This window comes from Sinocyclocheilus grahami, unplaced genomic scaffold (assembly GCF_001515645.1).
Source record: "Sinocyclocheilus grahami isolate Dianchi unplaced genomic scaffold, SAMN03320097.WGS_v1.1 scaffold58.1, whole genome shotgun sequence".
Classification (NCBI taxonomy): Eukaryota; Metazoa; Chordata; class Actinopteri; order Cypriniformes; family Cyprinidae; genus Sinocyclocheilus; species Sinocyclocheilus grahami.
In genome coordinates, this window is record NW_015505237.1 from 3,367,001 (window position 1) to 3,391,436 (window position 24,436).

The 24,436-nt window shown below is 38.6% G+C and overlaps 2 protein-coding genes across 3 annotated transcripts; both read left to right on the forward strand.

The window, feature by feature from the left end:
• The first annotated feature begins 195 nt into the window (after window positions 1-195).
• On the forward strand, window positions 196-15,071 carry sacm1la (SAC1 like phosphatidylinositide phosphatase a). The gene is made up of 20 exons (XM_016270875.1): window positions 196-240; window positions 2,994-3,091; window positions 4,458-4,532; window positions 4,644-4,771; window positions 6,901-7,050; window positions 7,543-7,602; window positions 7,682-7,715; window positions 7,950-8,051; window positions 8,131-8,216; window positions 8,323-8,409; window positions 8,529-8,597; window positions 8,688-8,764; window positions 9,855-9,953; window positions 10,052-10,190; window positions 11,566-11,635; window positions 11,731-11,803; window positions 11,880-11,973; window positions 12,049-12,141; window positions 12,318-12,375; window positions 13,485-15,071. Exons 1-20 carry the CDS (start codon window positions 212-214, stop codon window positions 13,619-13,621), a joined length of 1,758 nt encoding a protein of 585 aa, XP_016126361.1. The 5' UTR covers window positions 196-211; the 3' UTR covers window positions 13,622-15,071.
• Window positions 15,072-16,257: 1,186 nt separating this feature from the next.
• LOC107584307 (zinc finger and BTB domain-containing protein 34-like) lies at window positions 16,258-23,746 on the forward strand. 2 transcript variants are annotated; one of them, XM_016270876.1, is made up of 5 exons: window positions 16,258-16,495; window positions 16,915-17,131; window positions 18,001-18,195; window positions 20,092-20,283; window positions 20,664-23,746. In XM_016270876.1, exons 2-5 carry the CDS (start codon window positions 16,928-16,930, stop codon window positions 21,681-21,683), a joined length of 1,611 nt encoding a protein of 536 aa, XP_016126362.1. In that variant the 5' UTR covers window positions 16,258-16,495; window positions 16,915-16,927; the 3' UTR covers window positions 21,684-23,746. The 2 variants fall into 2 exon arrangements, with proteins under 2 accessions (XP_016126362.1, XP_016126364.1); XM_016270878.1 differs by having other exon boundaries at window positions 18,004-18,195.
• Window positions 23,747-24,436: the final 690 nt, after the last annotated feature.

Here is a 24,436-nt window from a genome sequence, read left to right on the forward strand (position 1 = left end):
ACAAAGCCAAAACCTAGATATTTTAGGCAATATAGAAATCCTGGCCAGGACGCTCCTGGGAAAATGGCACCCTATCATAGACATAATAAATATTTATTATGTCTATGAATGCGGCAACCTGCGCCACTGTGACGTCTCACCCGGAAGCCGCACCTTCCAATCGCCACGCCCACATATACGTCACGCAGACTGACCAAACCCGGAAGTGAAGATGGCGTCCGCCTACGAGAGGTTCAACCTGTAAGTTCAAACTTTTATTCGAGCGCAGCAACAGATAGAAACACGTACGGCGCCCAGTTTCGCTTTAATGAAGCTCAGCTCTTTTAATGGCAGCGTCTGTGGGCGCTGTCAGAAGGCTTGTTGCCAGTACAGGGCAGATTATGTTGTGGTGGAAGCTGCACTGGCTTAAGCCGTTCAGACACTGTTCAGATTGGCTATGTTTCAAAACCCAGCGAGCTGCACATCTAGACAGCATTTAAACGCGAGAGCAGAATCTTCATACTGCATTACGACAACAAAACGCACCATGTGCTGTCTATGCAGCTCACTGGGTTTAGGTTATGATGCTCTGATTTGAGTCTGGACAGCATCTGTTCTCATATTTAATAAGTAGTGGACTAGGGTGTTTATTTGGACCATGCATTAGGATGCTGAGGTCAGCTGAAGCACACTGAGTCAGTGCTGCAGTTTTGTAGGGGCATCAGTGTAAAGATGATGTTAAACAGTGCCGATATTATATTTAGTCAAATATTTGTTCAGCTATGTATGTTTAAAAAGAATGCTAGAGTATATGAGTATATTAGAGTATATGAGTATATTAATATCTGATTATTTGACAAATTGTGAAACTGTAGTTGAACCAGAGGGAGGGGAACCTGATGGAATGTCTCCAGCCCACACCTTACATCAACATGATACTGAGTTATCAGACGCTCCGATACTAATATGAGTTACAGTGGTGTGCTTTCTGAGTCACTGACTTGAACATGTACAGTAGTTCTGAGAACCTAGATTGTTTTGCACTGACATTAATTATCGTGACAACTGAATGGAAGGAAAAGAATGTTTGACACACTAGTGATGCACCAAAACTATTTTTTTAGCCTAAAATGGAAACTGAAGTTCACTTATTAATCAATTAGTTGTTCAAATTTATTTAATAATCAACCCTCAAATAAAGACGGAGGTGTATATAAAAAATTAGATTGCATGTACGTTTTTGTGCTGACTTTTAATGATATATTCATTTATTGTTGTAGTTAAACATTTAAACAGTGACACTGTATTTAAAAACACATATTTAGACTTACTAACAGGTTAAGTAAAAATAGAATGAATATGTAACATAGTGTATATATTTAGAAAAATGCTCCTCTCTAGAATTATTTTTCTCTAGCTAGCTGATGAGTTTCTGGACATTGAATGGCTTTCTCAAGGAAAATGTGACTTCAACCAGATGTTTATTCATATTTCTGCTGAATATTTTTGGTTGCTGATATTTTGGCGTATCACTTTTTCTTTTTCTTTTTTAATCGGTATGTCAGAAACTAACATCATTTGGCCTCTCAGAGTCTTTTCACTTTAAAAAAAACCTACAATAATAAATACTATGATGCATATTTGTTTTCATGTTTCACAATTTTAATAATGTACCTTTTTAATTACTTTTAGAATTAGTTATTTTTTTACATTACAGTAATAATAAATGATGCTTATCATAATGAAGTCACAATGCAAAAAATATTGTTCTAAAAATGTAGTTTTTTCTTATTTAATAAGAATTATTTATTAATTTTTTTTGGCCTAATTCTTTTTTTATGTTAGTCTTTTTGAGATTCACTATTTTGCTTACTAAATACCAAATTATAAATGATCGTTTGTATCTTGCTTTCATTATGTAATTAGCCTCTTTTGTAATTTTTTTTAGAGAATACAGTAAGCCCTTCAGTTTTATGAATGGCCTCTTGCACAATAAACAGTGGTATTACAGCTGAGAAAGGCTTGTCTATAATGACATAGTTTATAATAAGCCAGAAACCCTTGCACCGCAGTGTGTTTGCTGAGATGGTGCACATAATTCATAATGCCTGTGATTTGTCATATACAGACACTAGACACAGAACTATAAGGGATGCGAATTAGCCACCACTATAGCAACAATACAAAACAAAATTGCAGGGTAAAGTTGAACATCTGTGTTGTTTTTGCTTGCGTGACCTGATCAAAAGGCTCTGAGATTAGGAGTTGCATCTACGTGTCATGAAACCAAACTGTGTGAGCCAACAAGTCAATTTAAAAATTTTGAGATAGATTCCGTAGACCTATTATGCAATCATGGTTAATGGGCCAGAGGTTAAGCATGCAAACGCTGCATCCTTCCCTCGTTGCAAACTCATCAAGTGGTGCACAGAAAGTGGCTGCTCAGCATTTTGGTAAGGAAGGAAGACTCCAGCCATTAAAGTGGGACTAGCATGTACAATGTTGTTACTGAAACAGACTCTCAAACTCCTCACATTGTGGAAACTTGCATTATAAGACAATGTCTATCTGTAATTTTCTCTAAACTTTACTTAAAAATATGCACGACCGAAACTGAAAAGTAATTGTGATTTATGTCGTTGCTGAAAATCTGCTCTCTCCAGATGGTCTGAGATGAAAATGAATTTCAAGCTATTATGTTTCTGACGCTGTTAGTGTTTTGTCTTATTGATATCATCACCACTCAAAAGCTGATTGTATTGCATATGCAATTTCTGTATTCAGTGCTGTTTATCACATTCACAATAATCTCAAAGGCATTTGCTTGCATAATGCAGCTAACTGTCAAATGCTAACCAGCCAAACCCTCACCTCTTGTTTTATACTGGAAAAACCAGTGTGTGTTTAGCAGCACAGTAAGAAAAGTGTCAGAATAGACTTACTGGTCAGTTTAATCAGAAAGAGTTAGGTTTATTTGTTGAAAATAAAACATTCTTTTTTGCTTTTCTTCATAGGCATGCAACACCTGAGAAGTTCTACATTGAGGCGTGTGATGATGGAGCTAATGACGTGCTGGTTATTGATAGGGTGTCCGCCGAGATGACCCTCGCAGGTACGGTCTGACTACTTGTAAGAATGAAAACCAGTTCAAATATGTTGTATTGCATTTCATCTTGAATGCAAATAGCCTAATAGATTACAGGTTAGTAAGATGTTATTTTTGACGAACGTAATACTTTCACTCAGCAAGGACACATTAAATTGATCAAAAGTGACAGTAAAGACATTTAAACAAAAATGCTTTCGTTACAAAAGCTTTCTTTATCAAATAAGTGCTGTTCTTTTGAACTATCAAAGAGTCCTGAAAAAAAATGTATCTCAGTTTTCACAAGCATATGAAGCAGTGCAACCATTTTCAACATTGATAATAATAAGAAATGTGTCTTGAGCAGCAAATCAGCATATCAGAATGATTTCTGAAGGATCACGTGACACTGAAGACTGGAGTAATGAAGCCATGCATCACAGAAATAAATTACATTTTAACATATATTCAAACAGAAAACAGTCATTTTTAATTGTAAATATATTTCACGGTATTAATATTTTTACTGTGTTTTTGATCAAATAAATGCAGTCTTTGTGAGCTTAAGAGACTTCTTTCAAAAACGTCCCCAAAGTTTTGAACAGTAGTGTATAAAAATTGTCTGTTTAATTCTAATGTTTATTCATTGTCTATTGCAAAACTACAATGTTTAAAAGGTTAGTTCCCCCAAAAATTTTAATTCTGTCATTAATTACTCATCCTCATATCGTGCCTAACCTGTAAGACCTTCTTTCATCTTCGGAACACAATTTAAGATATTTCTGATGAAATCCGAGAGTCCTCTAACCCTGCATAGACAGCAACACAACCGAAATGTTCCCAGGCCCAGAAATGTAGTAAGGACATTTATGTTCAGCATGTTAAATTTTTGGGTGAACTAACCCTTTAAACTATGTTTTATGATGTCCCAAATGACAGTAACATGGTTACTAAAAGGGAATAGAATAATTAAACAGCTAATTTAAAATATATTTTGTGCTCCTGTGGTAGTACAGTGAAATATTTCTAGTTTGGGCAGCTGTGATCTGACATTTATGAACGGCTACAACTTATGAGGGAATCAGACCTTTCAAAGTATACAGGCATCGATGAAAAGTTACGGCAGCTATTTGGACTTCGTTGTAGTGTGTTTGTAGACTTTGTCTGTTTTAATGGTGACCTCCTCGCTAAGTGACATTTCATCAGTATTGTCAACGTGACATTTTACGTTTGAGGTAGTTGCTGTGGTCTTTTGTTAAAGGTGTATTCCAGGAATAGCACAGCACAGGTCTGTTACTTCCTCTTATCGAAGCAGAGAAGTATATTAAATGCACCATCTGCAAAATTGCTTCCTGTGATTTGAATGGTGCATTAATGTTTTTTCCTCTTGAAGGTATTAAGGACATCCCCCCATCAGGCGTAACCAGGCCCATTTGTGGAATCATGGGAACTACTCGCCTGGTGGCTGGTAGGTTCTATGTTATTACGATGTTCCGATTTTTCCATAGAATTCGGAACATTGATTGTATGACATATACTTTTGATTACATTGACGCATGTTTTCTTTTTGCTTCTGCAGGGATGTACCTCATAGTCATCACCCGGAAAAGGAAAGTGGGCGACCTGTTTGGCCACACTGTGTGGAAAGCGGTGGAGTTTGATGTGATTTCTTATAAGAAGACCATTTTGCACCTCACAGATTTTCAGGTCATCAAAGTCCCTAACCTCAACTTTCAGTGTAATGCTGATGTTTGTAACACCTTGAGTAGAAAGTGGGCTATAAATGTCATTCGTTGTTTGATCAGTTGCCCAGTGCGTCTCTAAATCATAACCGAAAGGTTTCCTGCTCTGAATTTTTTGCCTTTCACAATTTTTCCATTTACAGTTTACTCAGAAGTGCTGTAAGATCAACGCAGCAGATTCGCCCTCGGCTTGTGAAATTGGGTGTACTCATACAGTAAATTTTTCATCTGATCCCATTGCTATGAGCGCAGCGATATCTCATTACAGTGTTGTATACTTGCTGCATTATTTAGCGAGGATAAGACTTCGGCTGAAATGGCCTTGGATGCAGCCTGTGAGTAGACCAGTATTGGACATGGGAAGTGTTTCGAGTTGAAACAAGTACGTGGGAGACTTGACTGCAAACAACTAGATCATTAAATCACTCCAAACATCTCTACTCTTGTCAGAAGGTTCAATGTAAGCGCATGAGGTCTGCAGTGAATGCATCTAGCTACACTAGCTTGGTTAGTTTCATTCCAGAATGTGTGAGAAAACAAATTAATCACAAAATGCAAGTGTGTTTTGCATTCTCAGCAATTTTTGCATACTTGTATAAACTATGTTTCTGGCCTGGATGAAAGTGCCACACCTTTTTTGAGAAGGTGATGATTCCTTGCATGAGTTGTCTACATCATTTTTGTGTTGAATATTGTGACATTTTCATAATGAATTGCATGTAATTATAAGCTCTGAGTTGAGCTGAAGGGAATAACTGCAGTGAGAGACGAGTTTGCGTACAAAGACAAATGGTTCTGCTGACCAGGTTCTTCTGGGAGGAGGAATCAATTCAGGTCGTTCCTGTTCCACGTCATTCCCAGAGCCAGAGCTTAGTGGATGGTGATCCTGTTACTGCTGAAAGGATATGCTGAGATTGAAAGGCCTGGCATTGGTTGAGAGCTTAGTTTTGACACCTGCACGTGGAGCAAAGCTTTTTTTCAGGAAGAATGAATGAGTTGTACTAAAGTAAAGAGTGTTGTGTGATGCATTGGAGCAGATTAACTCATGAACATGCTTGTTTTGAATACATGATATGCACTTCAACTTTAAACAGCTTTTTTTGCACATGTCAAACCTCTTTTGTCAAAATCATGGCTTAGCAGATAGTTACACTACAGACACATTAAGTGCTCATGAGAGAGATACAAATTCAGCTTTCAGAATATTGAAATCCAAATTTGTCAATTATAAATTTAAATAAAATTTTAAGTGTTTGTTTTTTTTTTTTTTAAAGAGAGAGAAAGCCAAAATTGTATTATCTTTAAATAATATTAATATATTATTAATGTAAACAAATAGTTTATTATTAGTAGCATAATTTTTAGTAGTATTAATAATTATTAATAAACAATTATAATTAAAAATTATTTAAATATTAAAATAATGAATGTTATCAAATGAATGTATTGTTGTTATTAGTAGCATAATTAGCAGTATGAATAATGATTAATAAAAAATAATAATTAAATAATATAAATATTACAATATATTAATATTAAAATAATTAATGTTATCAAATTAATATATTATTGTTACACAGTATAATGATGATGATGATGATAATACTTTATTGTTGCATATTTTCTTTATCTTCATCTGCTATATATATATATATTTATATATATATATATAGTATGTAGTTATAAAATATATTGAAAATATGAAAAGTCTAATTTCAAGTCAAATATAAAATTACTATTATTTTTTCTAATGAAATGTATACCTTTATTTCAATCATTTGGACACTGCCAGAGGGACTTTTTTCAGTAGTTAATAAAACATTTTTAAAAATGCCACATTTTCATAAAAATCTATGTATTGTGAAATATATCAATATCGACTGCCAGGTTTTAATATCAAAGTAATATTGCTCAACCCTACCTCATCGCATTTCTCCATCTTCTCTCTATTGTCCTGTCATCACTTTACTTTTATGCCATAAAAACGGAAAAGGCCCCAAATAAATTAATAATTAAATCAATAATCCTAGTCTTCTTTCTTTTCACATCATTTTTTGCCAGTAATCTTATTCGCTCACTGTTTCCTTCTCACAGATGCAGGACAACAAGACGTTTCTGTCTATGCTTAGCAATGTCCTAAACACAGACGGCTTCTACTTCTGCACGGACTATGACCTGACCCACACCCAGCAGCGCCTGTCCAACACCAGCCCGGACTTCCAGGAGATGAGCCTGCTGGAGAGGGTGAGCAGAGCAAAGACTGAGGGATGATGATGATGGCAGAAGAGACAGGCAGAGCTGTTTGAAGTTTCAGTGGCAGAGAGAGAAGCAGAGCACAGCAGGGTGCAGGTTTTCATCAGTATCACATACAGAAGGCCGGTCAGCTCATTTTCTCAAACTGCATCCCTCGTTTACAATAAAGGGCCGTCACAGGAGATGTAAGCTAGATTTGCAAAGCTCTTGTTTTACAAGCACACTTGCTGACATGTGGGCACACACTGTGATTTCTCTCATATTTTGTTTTTGTGTTTTCAGAGAGAGAGTTTGTGCTCTGCATTTGAGTCTGGCTTTTGACACAGTCTGTAATTTCGCAGTTGTCTATCCCTTTTCATAAAGTTCAACTTCAGAGTGTTCAAACTTCCTGAGTACATTTGGTTACTATGTTTGCGAATTAGACCCTTCAAAACAACCATAACTTCTCAAATGATTCCTGTCTTCCATCATTTCTCCACACAGGCAGACCAGAGATTCATGTGGAATGGAAATCTTTTAAGAGAAATAACCGCACAGCCTGAGGTATAAAAAATAAACCTAATTTAGAAACCATTAAACATGAGAAAATTGCACATACTAAGTCACTGATTCCCCTTTTCAGCTCCATAAATTTGCATTTCCTGTCATCCACGGATGTATCCTTTGAGAGATGTCATGTTGTTCATAGTTAAGTTGCTCACTTTATTTAGCCTTGACTGCCCAGAACTGTTTTTGTTAAAGATGGCATTATGTAACTGGTCATGATTAGTTGATAATGTTGTCCATAATCTAAAAACACATCTGCACTGTAAATTGCTTGGGGTGAAATTGAAGAAATAAGTAGTAGTTGGAAAATGTGGGTGATATTGAGGCTTAACCCACTGCTTCAGTTATTGTGATGAAGCCGTGCTGCATCAATGGGAAGGTGTTTGAGTGGATCCTCATCTCTAGACGGAGCTGTTTCAGAGCTGGGGTCCGGTATTATGTCAGAGGTGAGATGTGTTCAAGCATATATACATATTCACACAGTGATCTTTGCTGCAGATATTACAGTTTTCCCCTGCGCCTCAGGCATTGACTCTGAAGGACATGCTGCTAACTTCGTTGAGACAGAACAGATAGTCCAGTACAATAATGCCCAGGCGTCCTTTGTGCAGGTTGGTGGAAACTACTGTTGGCCTCTATTACAAGAAGATTTGTTTTGACCTCCCAGAATTCACCTCAGAGATTTCATTTGTGCTCTTTCACTTACCTCTTACACAGACTCGAGGCTCCATGCCCTTTTTCTGGTCTCAAAGACCCAACCTGAAGTACAAGCCCAAGCCACAGATAAGCACTGACACCAATCATGTAAGACCACTTATGCTGCTACAGCAACTTTTTTTTAGTTTCTTTTTTATTTTTTTTTATTTCAACTATCAGAATATGAAAAATACAGTATCTATCGTTCTATCTATCTATCCTTGCAGATGGATGGATTCAGGAGGCATTTTGAGTCACAGGTTCTCATTTATGGCAAACAAGTCATTCTAAATTTGGTGAGTACAATCTTTTAATCCACCTGCAGAAAATTTCAGTTGATTGTGATTGGTGAGTGGTCAAAGAGTTGATAATTGCTTTATCTGCAGGTGAATCAGAAAGGATCTGAATTGCCTCTTGAACAGGCCTTCGCCAAAATGGTCAATGGCATGGAGGACGGACTCAAGTACTTCAAGCAGTTTCTTTTAATTCCTACAGATGCATTTTTAGTGGTGTTTGCTAAGGCAATTACTATTGCTCATTCTAGGAATATACTTTGAACAGACACTTATAGGGATAGTTCACCCAAAAATTCTGTCATTAATTACTCTCCCTCATGTTGTTCCAAACCCGTAAGACCTTTGTTCATCTTCTGAACACAAATAAAGGTATTTTTGATGAAATCCGAGAGCTTTCTGACCCGCCGTAGACAGCAAAACAACTACCACGTTCAAGGCCCAGAAAGGTGGTAAGGACATCGTTAAAATAGTCCATGTGACATCAGTGCTTCAACCTTATTTTAATAAAGCTATGAGAATACTTGCATGCGTCGTGGTACTCCCATGAAGGCATGTCGAAGACTGAAATTAAGAAATTGTTGAATAAAGTCATTATTTTTATTTTCATGGACTATTTTAATAATGTCCTTACTACCTTTCTGGGCCTTGAACGTGGTAGTTGTGTTGCTGTCTATGGAGCATCAGAAAGCTCTCAGATTTCATCAAAAATACCTTTATTTGTGTTCAGAAGATGAACAAAGGTCTTATGGGTTTGGAACGACACGAAGGTGAGTAATTAATGACAGAATTGTCATTTTTGGGTGAACTATCCCTTTTAGACTAAGAATTAACGTGCGTCACATAGCACCATTTGTGCTTCAGACATAATTAATGCCTCAAACCATGCAGCTTATTAAGGAAAATTGAGGTGTTACTTTTCTAAATAATCAGAGTGATCAGACTTTAAATGTGTGGGCTTACTTTCACCAAAGCATTTAATTGATCAGAAAGTAAAAACATTAATATTGTTAAATATTACAATTTAAAATAACTGTTTTCTATTTAAATTTTTATGTTTTAAAATGTAATTTATTCCTGTGATGTCAAAGCTGAATTTTCAGCATCGTTACTCCAGTCTTCAGTGTCACATGATCCTTCAGAAATCAAGAAATGTTTTATTATTACTCAAGAAACTTTTATTATTATCAATGTTGAAAATACTTGTTTCTATCCTCTACTCGTATAGTGCTGTGTAGTGACTCTTGCATCTCTTTTGAGGTACATCGCCTTTGACTTTCACAAAGAATGCAGTAAGATGAGATGGCATCGCCTCCAGATTCTCGTTGATGCTGTTTCTGACATGCAAGACGAGTTTGGGTTTGTATTCATTTCTGTACCTTTCTATAGGAAAGACTGTGGTCTCCGATGCTGTCAGTGATTCACTTTGATCTTGTTCTTGAACGCTGATTCTGCAGGTATTTCATGGTGAGCTCAGATGGGAAGGTGACATCCGAGCAGTCTGGAACCTTCCGCAGTAACTGTATGGACTGTCTGGACCGTACCAACGTCATTCAGAGCCTGCTGGCCAGACGCTCCCTTCAGAGCCAGCTACAGGTGACGCCACATCACAAATAGCATGTCTGACGCATCCTAGTTAGGTGTGATGCAATTGAGGACACTTACGCACTAGAGAGAGCTGACTGGCATTAATTATGTGGCTTTTCTGTCAGTTAGGGCCACTTACTTGAAACTTGATGCATCATGTTTGCTTAGGAAGTGTAAAACACTTTTATGTGGTCATGATCGCTTGGAGACATTTAGAAATCAGCTATATGGATTAATAATGTGGTTAAAGGGGTGGTTGATTGCGATTTCGCTTTTTTAACGTTAGTTAGTGTGTAATGTTGCTGTTTGAGCATAAACAATATCTACAAAGTTGTGGCGCTGAAAGTTCAGTGCAAACGGAGATATCGTCTTTTAAAATTATGGCAGTTTAATGCCTACTAAAATGGCTCGTAGGGACTACGATTTACTTCCCGGATCCGTTACGTCACAAACCCAGATAAACCCCGCCCCCAGGAACACGCAACGAAGGGGGCGGGGCCATGCTGCGCTGCTTTAGAGAAAAGGAAGAGAAAACTAGGCGTGCACGTAAAAATCTATTCATATATGAATCGCGATTCTGTCTTCTAACGATTCTAATGGATTCACAAGTTTCAAAATCAGTGTTCTAAAGCAGCGGTTCTTAATACTGTTCCTCGCGTCCCCCTGCTCTGCACACGCTCTGCATCTCTCTCTCTCTCTCTCATTCAGATCATCAGCTCGTCACAGCTCCATCAAAGAACTGTGTTCCAGTTATACACTATATGTGTATAGACCAAGAGATATTTTTCACATAGCTATGAGAAGCGTTAAACATTGACGCGCGTGCGGTTGCCATACTGTACTAAAGCTTTAATCAGGATAAAACTGTATATTAAAAGCTAACAGAAGCAGTAGCATTTACAAATAACAGCGTATCTAAAAGTATGAGACAACAACAAACAAAAAATATACCATTAAGAGCCGTGCTTGCACAGGTTCTGCGTGATCCTCTTCAATAATATCCTCTGCTTCTCAATTGGGCTCAAATTGATAAGCAATTTCACGACGCCATTGTTTACAATACAACCGTAGCACATACCGCTGAGGTGAGGGGCGGGATGTTTAGACGTGCACTAGAGACGGTTTAGCCAATCACACCACACTGGACCAGCTAACCATTCTGAGCCCATTGCGTATTTCTGTGGGAGGAGCTTCATAAAAGCAGGAAATGATCAGCGCGTTTAGAGGAGAAGGTGTGAAATAAAGGTAGATTATGTGAAAAATATTAGCAAAGTATTAACACATGTTAGACTGCACCCCATAAACACAATCAAGCCTAGAAAAAAAAGTCAACCACCCCTTTAAATATTGATTTGTCATCACCTTGAGCTCTATTTCATTTCAGAGGATGGGTGTCCTCCACGTAGGCCAGAAAATTGAGGAACAGGCTGATTTTGAGAAGATTTATAAGAACGGTGTGTTGCTAGAAATTCCCTTAGACACAATTCTCTTGTTTGCGACAGTAAATAAAGCAAGAAACCTCATTATTTTCCTTTTCTTTTTCTCTCAGCATGGGCAGACAATGCCAATGCTTGTGCTAAACAATACGCAGGAACCGGAGCATTGAAAACCGACTTCACCAGGTATTCATCCCAGACTCCTTTCAGAATATGCACATTTGTGTGCGTCCACCGCTGTAACCTTCACCTTTGACCTCAGAACCGGGAATAGGACTCACTGGGGATTGGTAATGGACGGCTGGAACTCAATGATCCGCTACTACAAGAACAATTTCTCAGACGGGTTCAGACAAGTCCGTATGAATTCTTTGTCTTTATGTCTTTCAATCAGACTGCATTGAATTTGAAGTAGCTGACTTTGCCCACAGGACTCCATCGATCTCTTCCTCGGAAACTATACAGTGGATGAAACCGATGGCTTGATGCCTCTGCATGTGCAGAAGGACTGGAAGTTCCTCTTGGTCAGTGCTTTTCCCATACTGCTTGTAGTAAGAGAGAATCCGAATTAAAAGAGGTCATTACTATGACGAATAAAAAAAGAGAAAAATTTACTCCAAGCTGCTTCATGCAGTCCTCACATTTATAATTCAACAACACCAGCTGCTGGTCATTTTATATTCATAAATCTCTTCTACAGCTTCCTGTTATTATGGTGGTGGCCTTCTCCATGTGCATCATCTGTCTCCTAATGGCTGGTAAGGTCTGGCATTATAACACAACATGAAATAAAGCAATAACATGACATGTTTTTGTCCAAATCTATAGACCTTAGTCAGGTTAGACGCCAGATTGAATTTAACACAGATGAAAACTAGGCTTTACGATGGCAGACAAAGGTTCTAGATCACTTTATTTTCACAACTCACAACTTTCAAAACTGTTTCATGGAGGTTTTTTTTGGAAAGATGTTTCATCAGCTGAACAATCTTTATGTTGTTAAAGTACAGCCCATTAAACGCACTGTACTTCTCCTGACAAGAATTAAATATGGTGCTACCCTGACTAATATCTATTTATTTATTTAATAAAAAATGGAATTCATACATGCAGTGACTTAAAAACAATGTTTTTAATGTCAGAATTATATTTCACTTTGATGCAAATGTCCTGATATCATAAATAAGAACCTAAAATGTTTTTGTATTATTTGCAATATATATTTTTAACGAAACCGCTTATTAATATTTGAAACACTAGTATAATCAAAGTCATGTGGTTCGACTAAGAAAGTCATGGGGTGCAAACAACATGTAAAAACATGCATGAATCAAAAAAGGAAGATATAATGATATCATGTCAAGGTCAAGAAGTCTCTCAAAATATTAGACATATTTTTTAGTTCAGAATGTCAAATGTCATGTGGTGCAACTCCCTAAAAACTTGATATTTATGTATTAATAAGATTTGTTGAAAAAAATTTAATATATACTGTATATATCTTTAAAATATATTTTTGTAATAATTAAGTACATTCACATGTGTGGAATGTGTAAAGAAAATGTTACTTTTAATAATAAAGTGCAAAAGGCCCTAATATTACACCCCATGGTTTAATATGCATGAGTCATTACATTTAAATGGAACCGACAAAAAATAAATTTTTAAGAACTTGACATGTTTTAAACTAGATTTGTAAAATATTTTTCCTTTATTTACCATTATATGTCATTGACCCACAAGAGATGTGCGTTACAATGATTTTAATCCTTATATGGTTCCATTACTGTTGCTTCTTTGGAAAATGTACATACAGTAGTAGTGCCTATTTAGTTTGTGAATAATGACATCTGGTACTCTCTGTCAGGTGACACTTGGACGGAGACCCTGGCATACGTGTTGTTCTGGGGAATAGCCAGTGCTCTTACGGCTGCTGTCATCCTGGTCAACGGACGGGAGTTTGTTGATGCACCGAAACTGGTCCAAAAAGAGAAGATGGATTGAATATCAAGACCTCCTTCCTTCTGTTCTCTCTGTTTCCTCTTTATTTTCCTCCAATACTGACCTGCTCTCCACACTGTCCTTAAACTTAAGCAAAGCAAGCATCCCTGTTTTCTGCTCCCATAAATGGAGCATATTACCATATCATTTCACATCAGTTACTACAAATTTCCTTTGAATCATGGGACATGGTGTCCAAACTTCACAAAATTTCCTTAAGAATAATACTTGCATCATAGAATTGCACATGGGTTGCACAACATCCCCAGCCTGTTAAGTGCATTGTAGACATTGTGTCTTACTTTTACTCTGCTGCGTTGTTACTGTTTGGCGATCGATCTAAATTGACCCGTTGTGAAATTAAAGTTATTGTTTTGGCTCTGGAGCTTCTGCTTTATGAAACTGGACACCAGGCGTGTGCCCTTGGCCCAGTCTATGGGTTGACAGATCAATGAAGGTCTATTGTAATTAGATTGTTACACAAGGGAACATTACATGATGCATCGGTGGCTCAGCCCTTGGTTATTTCCATTTCTGTCCTCTCAAATCTGTGCTGGAATCAGCTTTATGCCTCGGTTTTATTTTCAGTTGTTCTTTGCAGTGGCAGTTTGGGTTTTAATGTGGTTTCCTTTTGTTCGGCCAGCATATTTATGGGGTTGTGTCTCTCACAAATGATCAAATTAGAGAGCTGTGGGACGCACTGGGGGAGAGAGAGGTATTCAGCACTGTTTCTTTATGAGTTTACAGAAAAATATGAACAGCACTTTTCCTGTGTAACTTCTTTATGTCTCTTCGAGGACCAATGAACACTAACAGATATGGCACGCATAAAGTCGCTCTTTAATGGCTCTTCGACTGCACTTCTCTTCAACGTTACCAATTCAGTGGCAGTTCATTAGACAGAAATAGACTTCTATCAGAATACCTGTCAAATTGACTCACACTTTTAATTGAATTCCCTTAAACTATACTGACAATTCAGAAGGCATTCGCTTTTAACTAAATTATTTAGACAAGTGGCTTTCAAGGACGTCATATAGCAGAAAAAATGTCAGATTTATTGATGTTCACTTGCATGATGGTGCATTTCACCTTTAATCCGCCAATTTCTTTTCTTTTTGACACATTTAGCAAGGTGTTTTTGGGATTGGGAGTGAAAAATGAATTACTTTTAGGTCTTCCTTTTGAACTCATTGGTACCTTTAGAACTGAATGCTCCTCGGTTTGGTTTAATGTTGACAAAGAATGTAGATTTTGATGCCTTTATATGAGTGTTTTGTAGTCATCTGCAAATGATAATGCAAGCTGAAGTAACACAGTCATATTGGACACATCTCAACAGGAGATTGCAATTTCATCAAATTCATATGGGCCGTATTTTATTGATTTTCATTGTATGCAAAGATCAAGAGAATATGCAGTACAACTTGCAATTATATTGGCTGGATTGAAACAGAAGACTGATTATTAAATCCTGTGTGTTTGATGTTTACCTGTATAAATCTGATGTGTAAACTGTACATTGGGAAGAAATTAAGAGAATTTATAAATGTGTATATATATATATATATCTTTAAATGATTGTCGACCACCAAAGCACTAGGAAAAGTATGTTACCACGAATGCAAGAGTCAATAGGCCCACTTGAGTTGGGGCTTCGGCATATGTCTCCTCTTTTTCATGTTATGTTCCCCTTAATTTTTTTTTCATGTCTCTCTGTATCCGTTTGCAAATAATTAATTTTATTGGAGGTCCATCCTGAATTCATAGCGCCTCCACGTGGTTATCTGCTGGATACAAATGATCATGCAAGCAAAAAAATAAAATTAAAGGCTTTTTGACACTCAAAGACTTTTTTTAAACTCTCAGACCATATACATTTAAAATGACAATCTATAAATGATCAAACTAAGGAATTAAATACAAACAGTCATTTTCTCCTTTACTGATTTTAAAGATAACCTAATGCGGACTAATCTTTTCTCGATGGTATATTTTTGCTTTTGTAGAAGCATCAGTCCGCAACATTTAATTTTATTTTAAATAACCGCCTTTAAATGATTGTCGACCACCAAAGCACTAGGAAAAGTATGTTACCACGAATGCAAGAGTCAATAGGCCCACTTGAGTTGGGGCTTCGGCATATGTCTCCTCTTTTTCATGTTATGTTCCCCTTAATTTTTTTTTCATGTCTCTCTGTATCCGTTTGCAAATAATTTATTTTATTGGAGGTCCATCCTGAATTCATAGCGCCTCCACGTGGTTATCTGCTGGATACAAATGATCATGCAAGCAAAAAAATAAAATTAAAGGCTTTTTGACACTCAAAGACTTTTTTTAAACTCTCAGACTATATACATTTAAAATGACAATCTATAAATGATCAAACTAAGGAATTAAATACAAACAGTCATTTTCTCCTTTACTGATTTTAACCTAATGCGGACTAATCTTTTCTCGATGGTATATTTTTGCTTTTGTAGAAGCATCAGTCCGCAACATTTAATTTTATTTTAAATAACCGCGTTTAACAAGAAACTGTTTCGCTCATACGCAAGCGCTCTTGCGAACTGTAGATGGTTTCTAGGCGGGACTTTTATTTTGAAAATCATCTTTCGGGTTCGAAATTTCCTGTTAACTTTTCTTTCTTCATTTCATTCTACGAATTTTGGCTGCAATTGTTTTAAAACGCACGGAGCACAGCAGAAACTATATAGTAGGACTGACCGAGATCAGACGCATAAAGACAGCAGACTCCTGTTCTCGCTCGTGCAGTGATGTGGAGCTGGGTTGATCTCTAGGCATCATAAATGTGATAAGTTCGTGTGTGTGTGTTTTTTTTTAGGATTATTGATTTCCCCTCACTAAATCACTCAAGTAAGTTCATGTTTATCGGATCAGTGAAGTGTTTGTATTGTATTGAGGGCAGTGTGTTAAACAGTCTGTCTGAAACAAAAGACGCTACAGCCTGAGCTAACGTTACTTTAGGCTAACACCGATGTAAACATGCATGACTATGATCATCCAGAGCTCGTATAACGCACAGGTGTGCCTCCTATTTCGTCTAAATGTGAATTTATTTATGGCGTTATGAGAACATTTCATGGACCTATTGTTTCTGTGCTTTCATGTTAATGTAATTTCCATACATAAAAATAACTGAGATATTCAGAAAGCTTTTTAATTCTGAAGAATAACAAACTCCATTATATTTTTAAGTGTAGATATCAGGTTGTGTGTGTTAATATATCAAATAAATGGGTGTTGTTGTTTTTTTTTTCTCCCCCCCGTTTTAGCTGTAGTGAAAACATGGATGTGGTGAGTTTCCGTTTGCCTGGGCATGGAGACACGGCCCTGAGTAACATCAACTTCCTGCGGACGCAGCAGCACTTCTGTGATGTGACCATCGTGGCGGGAGGCAGGCGCATGTTCAGGGGTCACAAGGTCGTGCTGGCTGCTTGCTCTGCGTTTCTCAGGGACCAGTTTCTCCTGAACCCCTCATCAGAGCTACAGGTGAGGGGCTTCTCGTGCCATCAGAATGACTAGGTTACAGCAGCATCAGAAGCAAACCATTTGATCTTCTGTGTCGTTAGGGTTACATTAGTCTGTATTAGTGGATGAAATCTAATAAAATGGTGTCTCAAACACCCTGAAGATCGAACATTAAACTTCACATTTGTTATTTGTGTCAGTGATTTCAGATTATCACCTCCTAAAATCAGTGAAAATAATAAACTGTAGTGGTTCATAAACTAGACTTCATGCATAAATTGAGGTACAAATAAGCTGTCTGTCTAATATAGTCTGGAATTCTATTCGTTCCCTCCACTGGTCCGTTCGAGGACACTCCCATTTCTGAATATAAAATGTACAGAAAGACTTTGTTTCAGTATAGACCCTTTTAGGGCCTACGTCACAGCGCTAGCTGGAGCGAAAACTGGAGACGGCCAATTCAAACCAGCACAGATTCGGCTACATGAGGAGCTTAAAATATCATCTTTTTGAGATGTTGGGAGCCAGAATCGACGTGATACAGGCTCCAATTTGAAAATGTATTGTATACCTGCTGCCACTGCCAGACAAAATACTGACGACAGCTGTGGTTAAACACGATCAAATGAGCGGACTGGACAGAAATGATTAAATGCTCGAATTTGCAGCGCACGCTTGTCAGAAAAGGTTAAATAAAGTATTGTCGATTGAAAGCTCATATTTAGATCTGCCTCCATCCAATCAACGTATAAACTCAAGGCCACACCCTACTTTTTTTTTCTTTTCTTCAATCAGTTCTGCACAAGGAAAATCTGTTGCTACTTCCATTTCACTTTAATTTTGAAAATCATTTGTTGCTTTGATTGTCAACAAATACTTTGTCTATCCAGCAGGTGTCGATGTTGCACAGCTCAGCGGTGGTATGTGAGCTCCTCCAGTCCTGTTACACAGGGATGCTGCAGTTCAGTGCCAAAGAGATCGTGAACTACCTGACTGCAGCCAGCTACCTGCAGATGGAGCATGTGGTGGAGAAATGCAGAGGAGCCCTGAGCCAGTACATGCAGCCCCGGAGTCGCAGCCCCGTTGTGAGTATCCCAACCTCAAACACTTGTCAAACGTGATGTCACAATCATGTTGCATTGTTGTCTATGGAGCTGCCTGAAATGTACAAGTGAAGTAGACTAGCTCCCTCGATGACTGAGGGGTCAAGGGCCTGTCCATATAACCTTCCCTGGTCCACTTCATGAAACTGAAAAATGAGCAAAAAGGTGTTGGGGATTCCCCCGAGGGGGAAGTACTTGGGGAGAAGTTAGTGAGTGTGTCTAAATGCTAAGTGGAGCGCAGCCTTTGTAAGCCTTTGACCCTGACTAGCTTGTTCAGGTGTGTTTGATTAGAGTTGGAGCAAAACATTGCAGGACTGTGGAGGACCAAAGCTGGCCACCCCTGGTCTCAGCAGTTTGGGTGGAGGTCGACCGCTCATTCCACCAAAGAAGAGCAAGGAGGGTGAAGGTTTGGGAAAGCAACTTTGTGCCTCATTAGCGATGTTTCCGTCACACTCTTTTTATGAGCGTTTTGAAGTATCGCATCAGAAACGAGTGAGGGAAATGCCAAATTTTGAAAAGAAATCTCTTAATTCGCAAAAGTTATGCTAATTTTTTAGGTGGTTTTTGACATGTGCGAAAAAGGGTGAATGCGAATAATGGGAGATGGAAATGCATTTTGTGAATAAATCCCGTATGAGCGTTCAAAAAAAGTAATGTGACTTTGTGCTATGGGACGGCATAACCTGACTAATCAGCGGACTGATTTTGTTGAACAGCATCTGAAATGTTATGGTCATTCTGAAGTGCTCGAGCAAAGTCTGTCATCAAAGTATTTCTGTATAATTACCTCCCAGAACGGCCTACCATGACTGCGTTCCCAAACAGCTGACATTCACCTCCGAAAGCAAGACCGCATTTAATGTTTCATCTGCTCTCTTGAAGTGCAAGTAATTTATTATATTTGACAATTATTATCTTAAGTGGCTTCTCCTACTTTTCTTAGTGGTATTTAGTGCCAGTTTATCAGGAAGTGGCGATTTTGTTCTCTCTAAATCGTTGGATGGAAACGGTGCTTATTCGCAAAAGTTTTATGTGATTATTCCAATTTTGCGCACAAGTTAAATTCGCAACTTGGAATGGAAACTTGGCTATTGTGAAGAAACAACAAGGTATACACTTGTATGTGTGGATTGATGCAGGGAGGTGCAGTTCAAGTGGCAGGCCTGAAAGCCAGCATCAAAGCCTTAAATTTGATTCTGGTCACACCTGGGAGCTAGTGGACTGAGATCAGGAGTACTCTTTGGCCCTGTCCCAAATGGAACACTTCATGTGCTCTTACGGACTTACAATGGCCACTGCGTGCGTGTGTCTGTTAAGTCCACAAGACCGTAGGGTGTCCGATTTGTCATTTTTAGTGTTCAAAAGGGTGCTCGAGGGCCCCCTTTGTGGCCGTTATGCGCCGTCGATCCGTACTTCTGCCGAGCCCGCACTGGGGCGAGCTCTGCAGCAGACGTCTACCCGACAGTCAAAGGGGCATTACGTCACTAAAGTGCGGACTCAGAGGAAGACCGCGAGGGTTTAGGGTGCCATTTGGGACAGGGCCTTTGGCTGATTGAAGATGCCAGCGCATTGTAGATTATCTTCAAAGGCCCACTACAGCTACTGTTCTCTGACAGACGGAATGCTTCTCAAAATCTTAGCAAAGCATAGTGTCATGCTCCAAAAAAGACGAGTAGACAACACCGTAAAACACCATAAAAGGGGTCCATGTGACCAGAGATTTGCATTCCATATTGTCTTAAGCCATAATATTGTTTTGCGACTGACTCTTTTGGTGTTTGCTGGGGCTTGACAGCCTATGCTGATTGTTTAATTAATTTTAGTAAAATTTATGCATTGTTTGTCCTTCTCTCTCCGTTTCTCCCATTAAATATTCAGACTGTGAAATCAGAAGACCCTCAGTCTATGCCAGTGATTGTCAGTGGAAGTACCCATTCATTGGGATCCATTTCATCCCCTTCTGATACCGCGTCACTGCATCCTCACAGTTCAGGAAAGGAGTTCCAGGCTGCCGATGCCGAACTGTCCAACATCCCTCACAAAGATGACAGCGATTTGACCATACACCATGTAAATATCTGTTGGATTTGCCGCATATGCTAACAGTGCCAAAAGATGTAACGTTAATGATTATTAGCGTTCAAACTTTCAAGCTGTTTGTGCAACTGAAGTTTATAAAAGGACACCATTAAAATATTTCAGCAAAAAATATTTGCTAGCATAATTGCAGGTTTTGATACAAGGGAAGAAGAGTCTGAAAATTTGTAAAATTATCTTCTGGAAATTTAATAGCTAAATGCACAAATTAATGTGACATTTGCCAGCAAAATCAAACATGGTTGCTATATTACTGCGTATTTCTGGCAGTCCTAAATCAAAGAGGGTCATATCAGCACTTATTTTGGTAGTTTGCTCAGTTGTGGTTTACTAATTTGTTTTCACCATAACAGGTCAGAGGATCAGATGCATCTGGTCATTTCGAGGGAGAGGACGGGCCTGAGAGTGACGTCTTTCAGGTGCAGATCAATGATGAACATCAAGACCCAGAGAAGACCTCTGGTGCTGAGGAGGAAGACAGAGAAGCTGTTGTTGTGTTGGATGACCATGGGCAGCTGGACGCAGGTATAGAGGAGTCCTATATGGAAGGGCGAGCCAAAGGCAACGGCATTGGAGGGGCAGGTCGCATATGGAGAAGACGGCACGGAGAGCACAGGGGAGGCAGAGGAAGAGGCTTTAAACACCGGAAGCGGTACACTTTCAAGGATCGCAAGCTCTTGGGTAACTATCAGGAGGCTTGGCGGTTCCCGACCCCTGATGAGATAATGGGCAATTTTGGAGCAGACTTTGGGGCTGATTACCTGTCCAATCAGCATCTCGCAGACGGTACCGTCCGCATTGAGTACAGGCCTGGAGAGGGACAAGGAGAAGAGATTGGCTCTGATGGAGGTCTTGCTCAATTTAGTATGGAAGCTTCCAGTGGGGAAGAGGGAATTGGAGTTGGGACACATACAAATGAACACAGAGCTGCTGATGAGTCTGTGGCAGTGGTGGGATCCACGTCCTGCGTAGCTGGACCAGTGGTGTGTGAGCAATGCGGATTAGCGTTTTCCACAACGCAGGATTTAGCCATGCATTCCCTGTCAACACACCGGCTGTACGTGTGTCCGTGCTGCGGGAAGCACTTCAGCCACTCCAGTAACCTCAATCGCCACATGATCGTCCACCGTGGAGTATCCAAGCTCCACTGCTGCCCCCTGTGCCACAAGACCTTCACTCAAAAGTCAACACTGTGTGACCACATGAACCTGCATAGTGGAGAGCGCCCACATGTGTGCGCGTACTGCCACGTCAGCTTTGCCCACAAGCCTGCTCTACGCCGTCACCTGAAGGAGCAACACGGAAGAACCACGGCCCAAAATTATCTGGAAATGCAGCGAAACAATGAGGGTGGTGCTGGGGAGGGGGTTTAGATCACATTTAAATTAATGAAATCAGAATTAACCCCGTTTACTTTCTTAATACACATTTCTAGGTTTGTGCACAATTTATCGGTGCACATTAAGTAAAAAATGTATGTCTTTGTAATCGGTATGTAATAACGTGTCATTTCAATCCTCTAAGACTTTTTTTCTGTGAAACGCAAAAGACATGAAGAGTTCATTTGCAAAAACCGATAAATGCCACTTAAAAAAAAATAAATGAACTGAGGACCGCGCATTATTCTCCACATATAGAATCCTAAACACGTTTTGCCAAAAAAGCCGGTGTTGTCCACTTTCAAAGGCATCGCGAGCTCACGTTTTACTGCAGAAGCGACAAGCGCCCTTGTTTGTGAACCGAAGCCGATAAACCCATTTAGTGAATCAGCGCGCCGTATTCAGGTCAGGTGACAAGGCTTCTTTCACTTTGAAAAGACGTGCTAGCTGAGAGGAGTTTCGTCAAAACTGACTAAAGTGATCGAGAATGGATCATTTCGACGAACTTGGTGAACCCATGATATCCTCTTTGGGGCGTAAAGGAAAATAAAATCTGAAACTATTTCACAATACCTTGCAAAAACAGCACGTGACAGTGGTGAGGGAAAAGCTCCCGTGTATTGCGTGTAATCACAACCATACATACAGTCTATGATCACAACAACAATGTTTGTCAGGCAACGTATTTGTTTGCGTTATTATTTAATCAAAACAACCCAACTGCAGTTTGATTGATAGTACTTGGAATGCACAATTAAAAAAAACATGATTTCTGAAAATAAACAAAAATGGAGTTATCTGATTTTGCAAATGAACTTCATATTTTGTCTGAATTTTTCAATCAAGTCGGTATGCACTTTTTTTTTTACCTTTGGGCCGAACCATTCTTGTTACTTAACCATTTCATTCCATGTCGATCTGGCCCAGCCGGTATAGATATGGTTTCATTTCGCACTGTGGGCCTGACAATAGAGCTCATAATACAAATGTGTCAGCCATTGCCTTGGTAATGCAAGTGTTTACATGCCGTACGAGATGGATAGCGACCGTGTTATGGAGGATGATCAGATATGTCCTTTTACTTCACTCAAATAGTGTGCTTGGCCAGCTACAGAGACAAAGAAGCAGCCAGAACCAGACAACAAACCAGTGACCCATCCTGAGTGGCGACGTCACTACATTCATTCTGCCAACAGGGTTTGGCTCAAGTGGAAGTCTAACAGTAACCATTCCTTACTGTTCTTAGAACCATTCAACCTGACAGTGGAAAAGCGGTTTATGATGTTTAAACCTCAACGTTCTTCAAAACATCTTCGTTTGTAAAGATGACAGAATTTTCCCTCTTTATACCACATAAGAGCACAAATACTAGTTTTTTTTTTGTTTTTCTTTAAAGGTTAAAAGTCTTCAAGCGAGCAGACAATAATGGATGCCAAGTGAAGGTCTAGCATATATGGCTTTTAGGAGTGATAAATGTTAATACAAACAGAAATGTTCATGAATTAGTACTGTGGCGTGATGAGGAAAGTAAGAAAACGTGTTTGTCATTTTTGTTGTAGTGCAACTTTAGTGTTTGTATGTTACTAATTCAACAAAGCCGTATTAAAAAGATTGTCCCAACTGTAATTTTCTTGCTGTGAATTAATTATACATTGGCAGCAGGACATTGGGACTGAAAACACAAAAAAAGCTATTTGGTCAAACAATACACATAACAGGATGGTCAGGACACTGTAATCAAAAAAGTAACCCCCCTGACAGAAATGACTGGATCCCGACAATAATTCGTTTAATTGCTTTGAATTTTTATTTGATAGTGTTACCGTTTTAAAAGGGCATGCCTCTGAATTTGTATGTGGCCGATGCAGCATATGCTAAATGGGGGGCCAGGCTGGAGCACTGCCTCAAAAGAGGGTGGCTTGCAAATTACCAAAATAAGAGATAAAAAAAATTCTATAGTAAAATATATTATACACTACTAAGATATATGCTTTTGTTACCTTAGGGAGCTATTTCTGTCTAATCCAACACTCGAATTTACACTGAACAAAATTATGAACGCAACATTGTTTTTGCCCCCATTTTTCATGAGCTGAACTCAAAGATCTAAGACTTTTTCTATGTACACAAAAGGCCATTGTTCACAAATCTGCCTAAATCTGTGTTAGTGAGCACTTCTCCTTTGCCAAGATAATCCATCCACCTCACAGGTGTGGCATATCAAGATGCTGATTAGACAGCATGATTATTGCACAGGTGTGCCTTATAATATCTATATTATATATTGTGTTTTTGCTTTTTTTGTACATTGTCTATTTTGTATATTGTTCTTTTTATTATCTGTGTCCTGTCTTGTCACTGTCATTCTGTTGCACTGTGGAGCTTCTGTCACTAAAACAAATTCCTTGTATGTGTAAACATACCTGGCAATAAAGCTCATTCTGATTCTGAAAGGTTCAAATATGGCACTTTAAAATCAAATCAGTCTTTTATTTTGATGCATTCATTAACAATCTGTATAAAAAGCTCAACATCTCGGTCCTGATCACCTTGTGTTTGTTTTGTGATAATCAGAGAGGTAATGACAGGCTGTATATTACAATTATTAAACTACACACAGGCGACCTACCTGTGCTCTTTTGGGCAAACTCTTGAATTAACTTCATGAATGAACTCTGTGACATTATTCTGAAGTTGTCCCTCCACTCCGAATTGTAACACGTGTAAACATGTTCTTATGCAGTGAA

What these genes read in the sequence shown, in the direction of transcription:
- sacm1la (XM_016270875.1), top strand. Translation starts at nt 212, where the DNA reads ATGGCGTCCGCCTACGAGAGGTTCAACCT. An exon ending in CCCAGGCGTCCTTTGTGCAG is followed by an intron (nt 8,217 to 8,322) that starts GTTGGTGGAAAC and finishes CCTCTTACACAG; the next exon opens with ACTCGAGGCTCCATGCCCTT. An exon ending in TAAGCACTGACACCAATCAT is followed by an intron (nt 8,410 to 8,528) that starts GTAAGACCACTT and finishes CTATCCTTGCAG; the next exon opens with ATGGATGGATTCAGGAGGCA.
- LOC107584307 (XM_016270876.1), top strand. Translation starts at nt 16,928, where the DNA reads ATGGATGTGGTGAGTTTCCGTTTGCCTGGGCATGGAGACACGGCCCTG. An exon ending in ACCCCTCATCAGAGCTACAG is followed by an intron (nt 17,132 to 18,000) that starts GTGAGGGGCTTC and finishes TTGTCTATCCAG; the next exon opens with CAGGTGTCGATGTTGCACAG. An exon ending in GCGATTTGACCATACACCAT is followed by an intron (nt 20,284 to 20,663) that starts GTAAATATCTGT and finishes TCACCATAACAG; the next exon opens with GTCAGAGGATCAGATGCATC.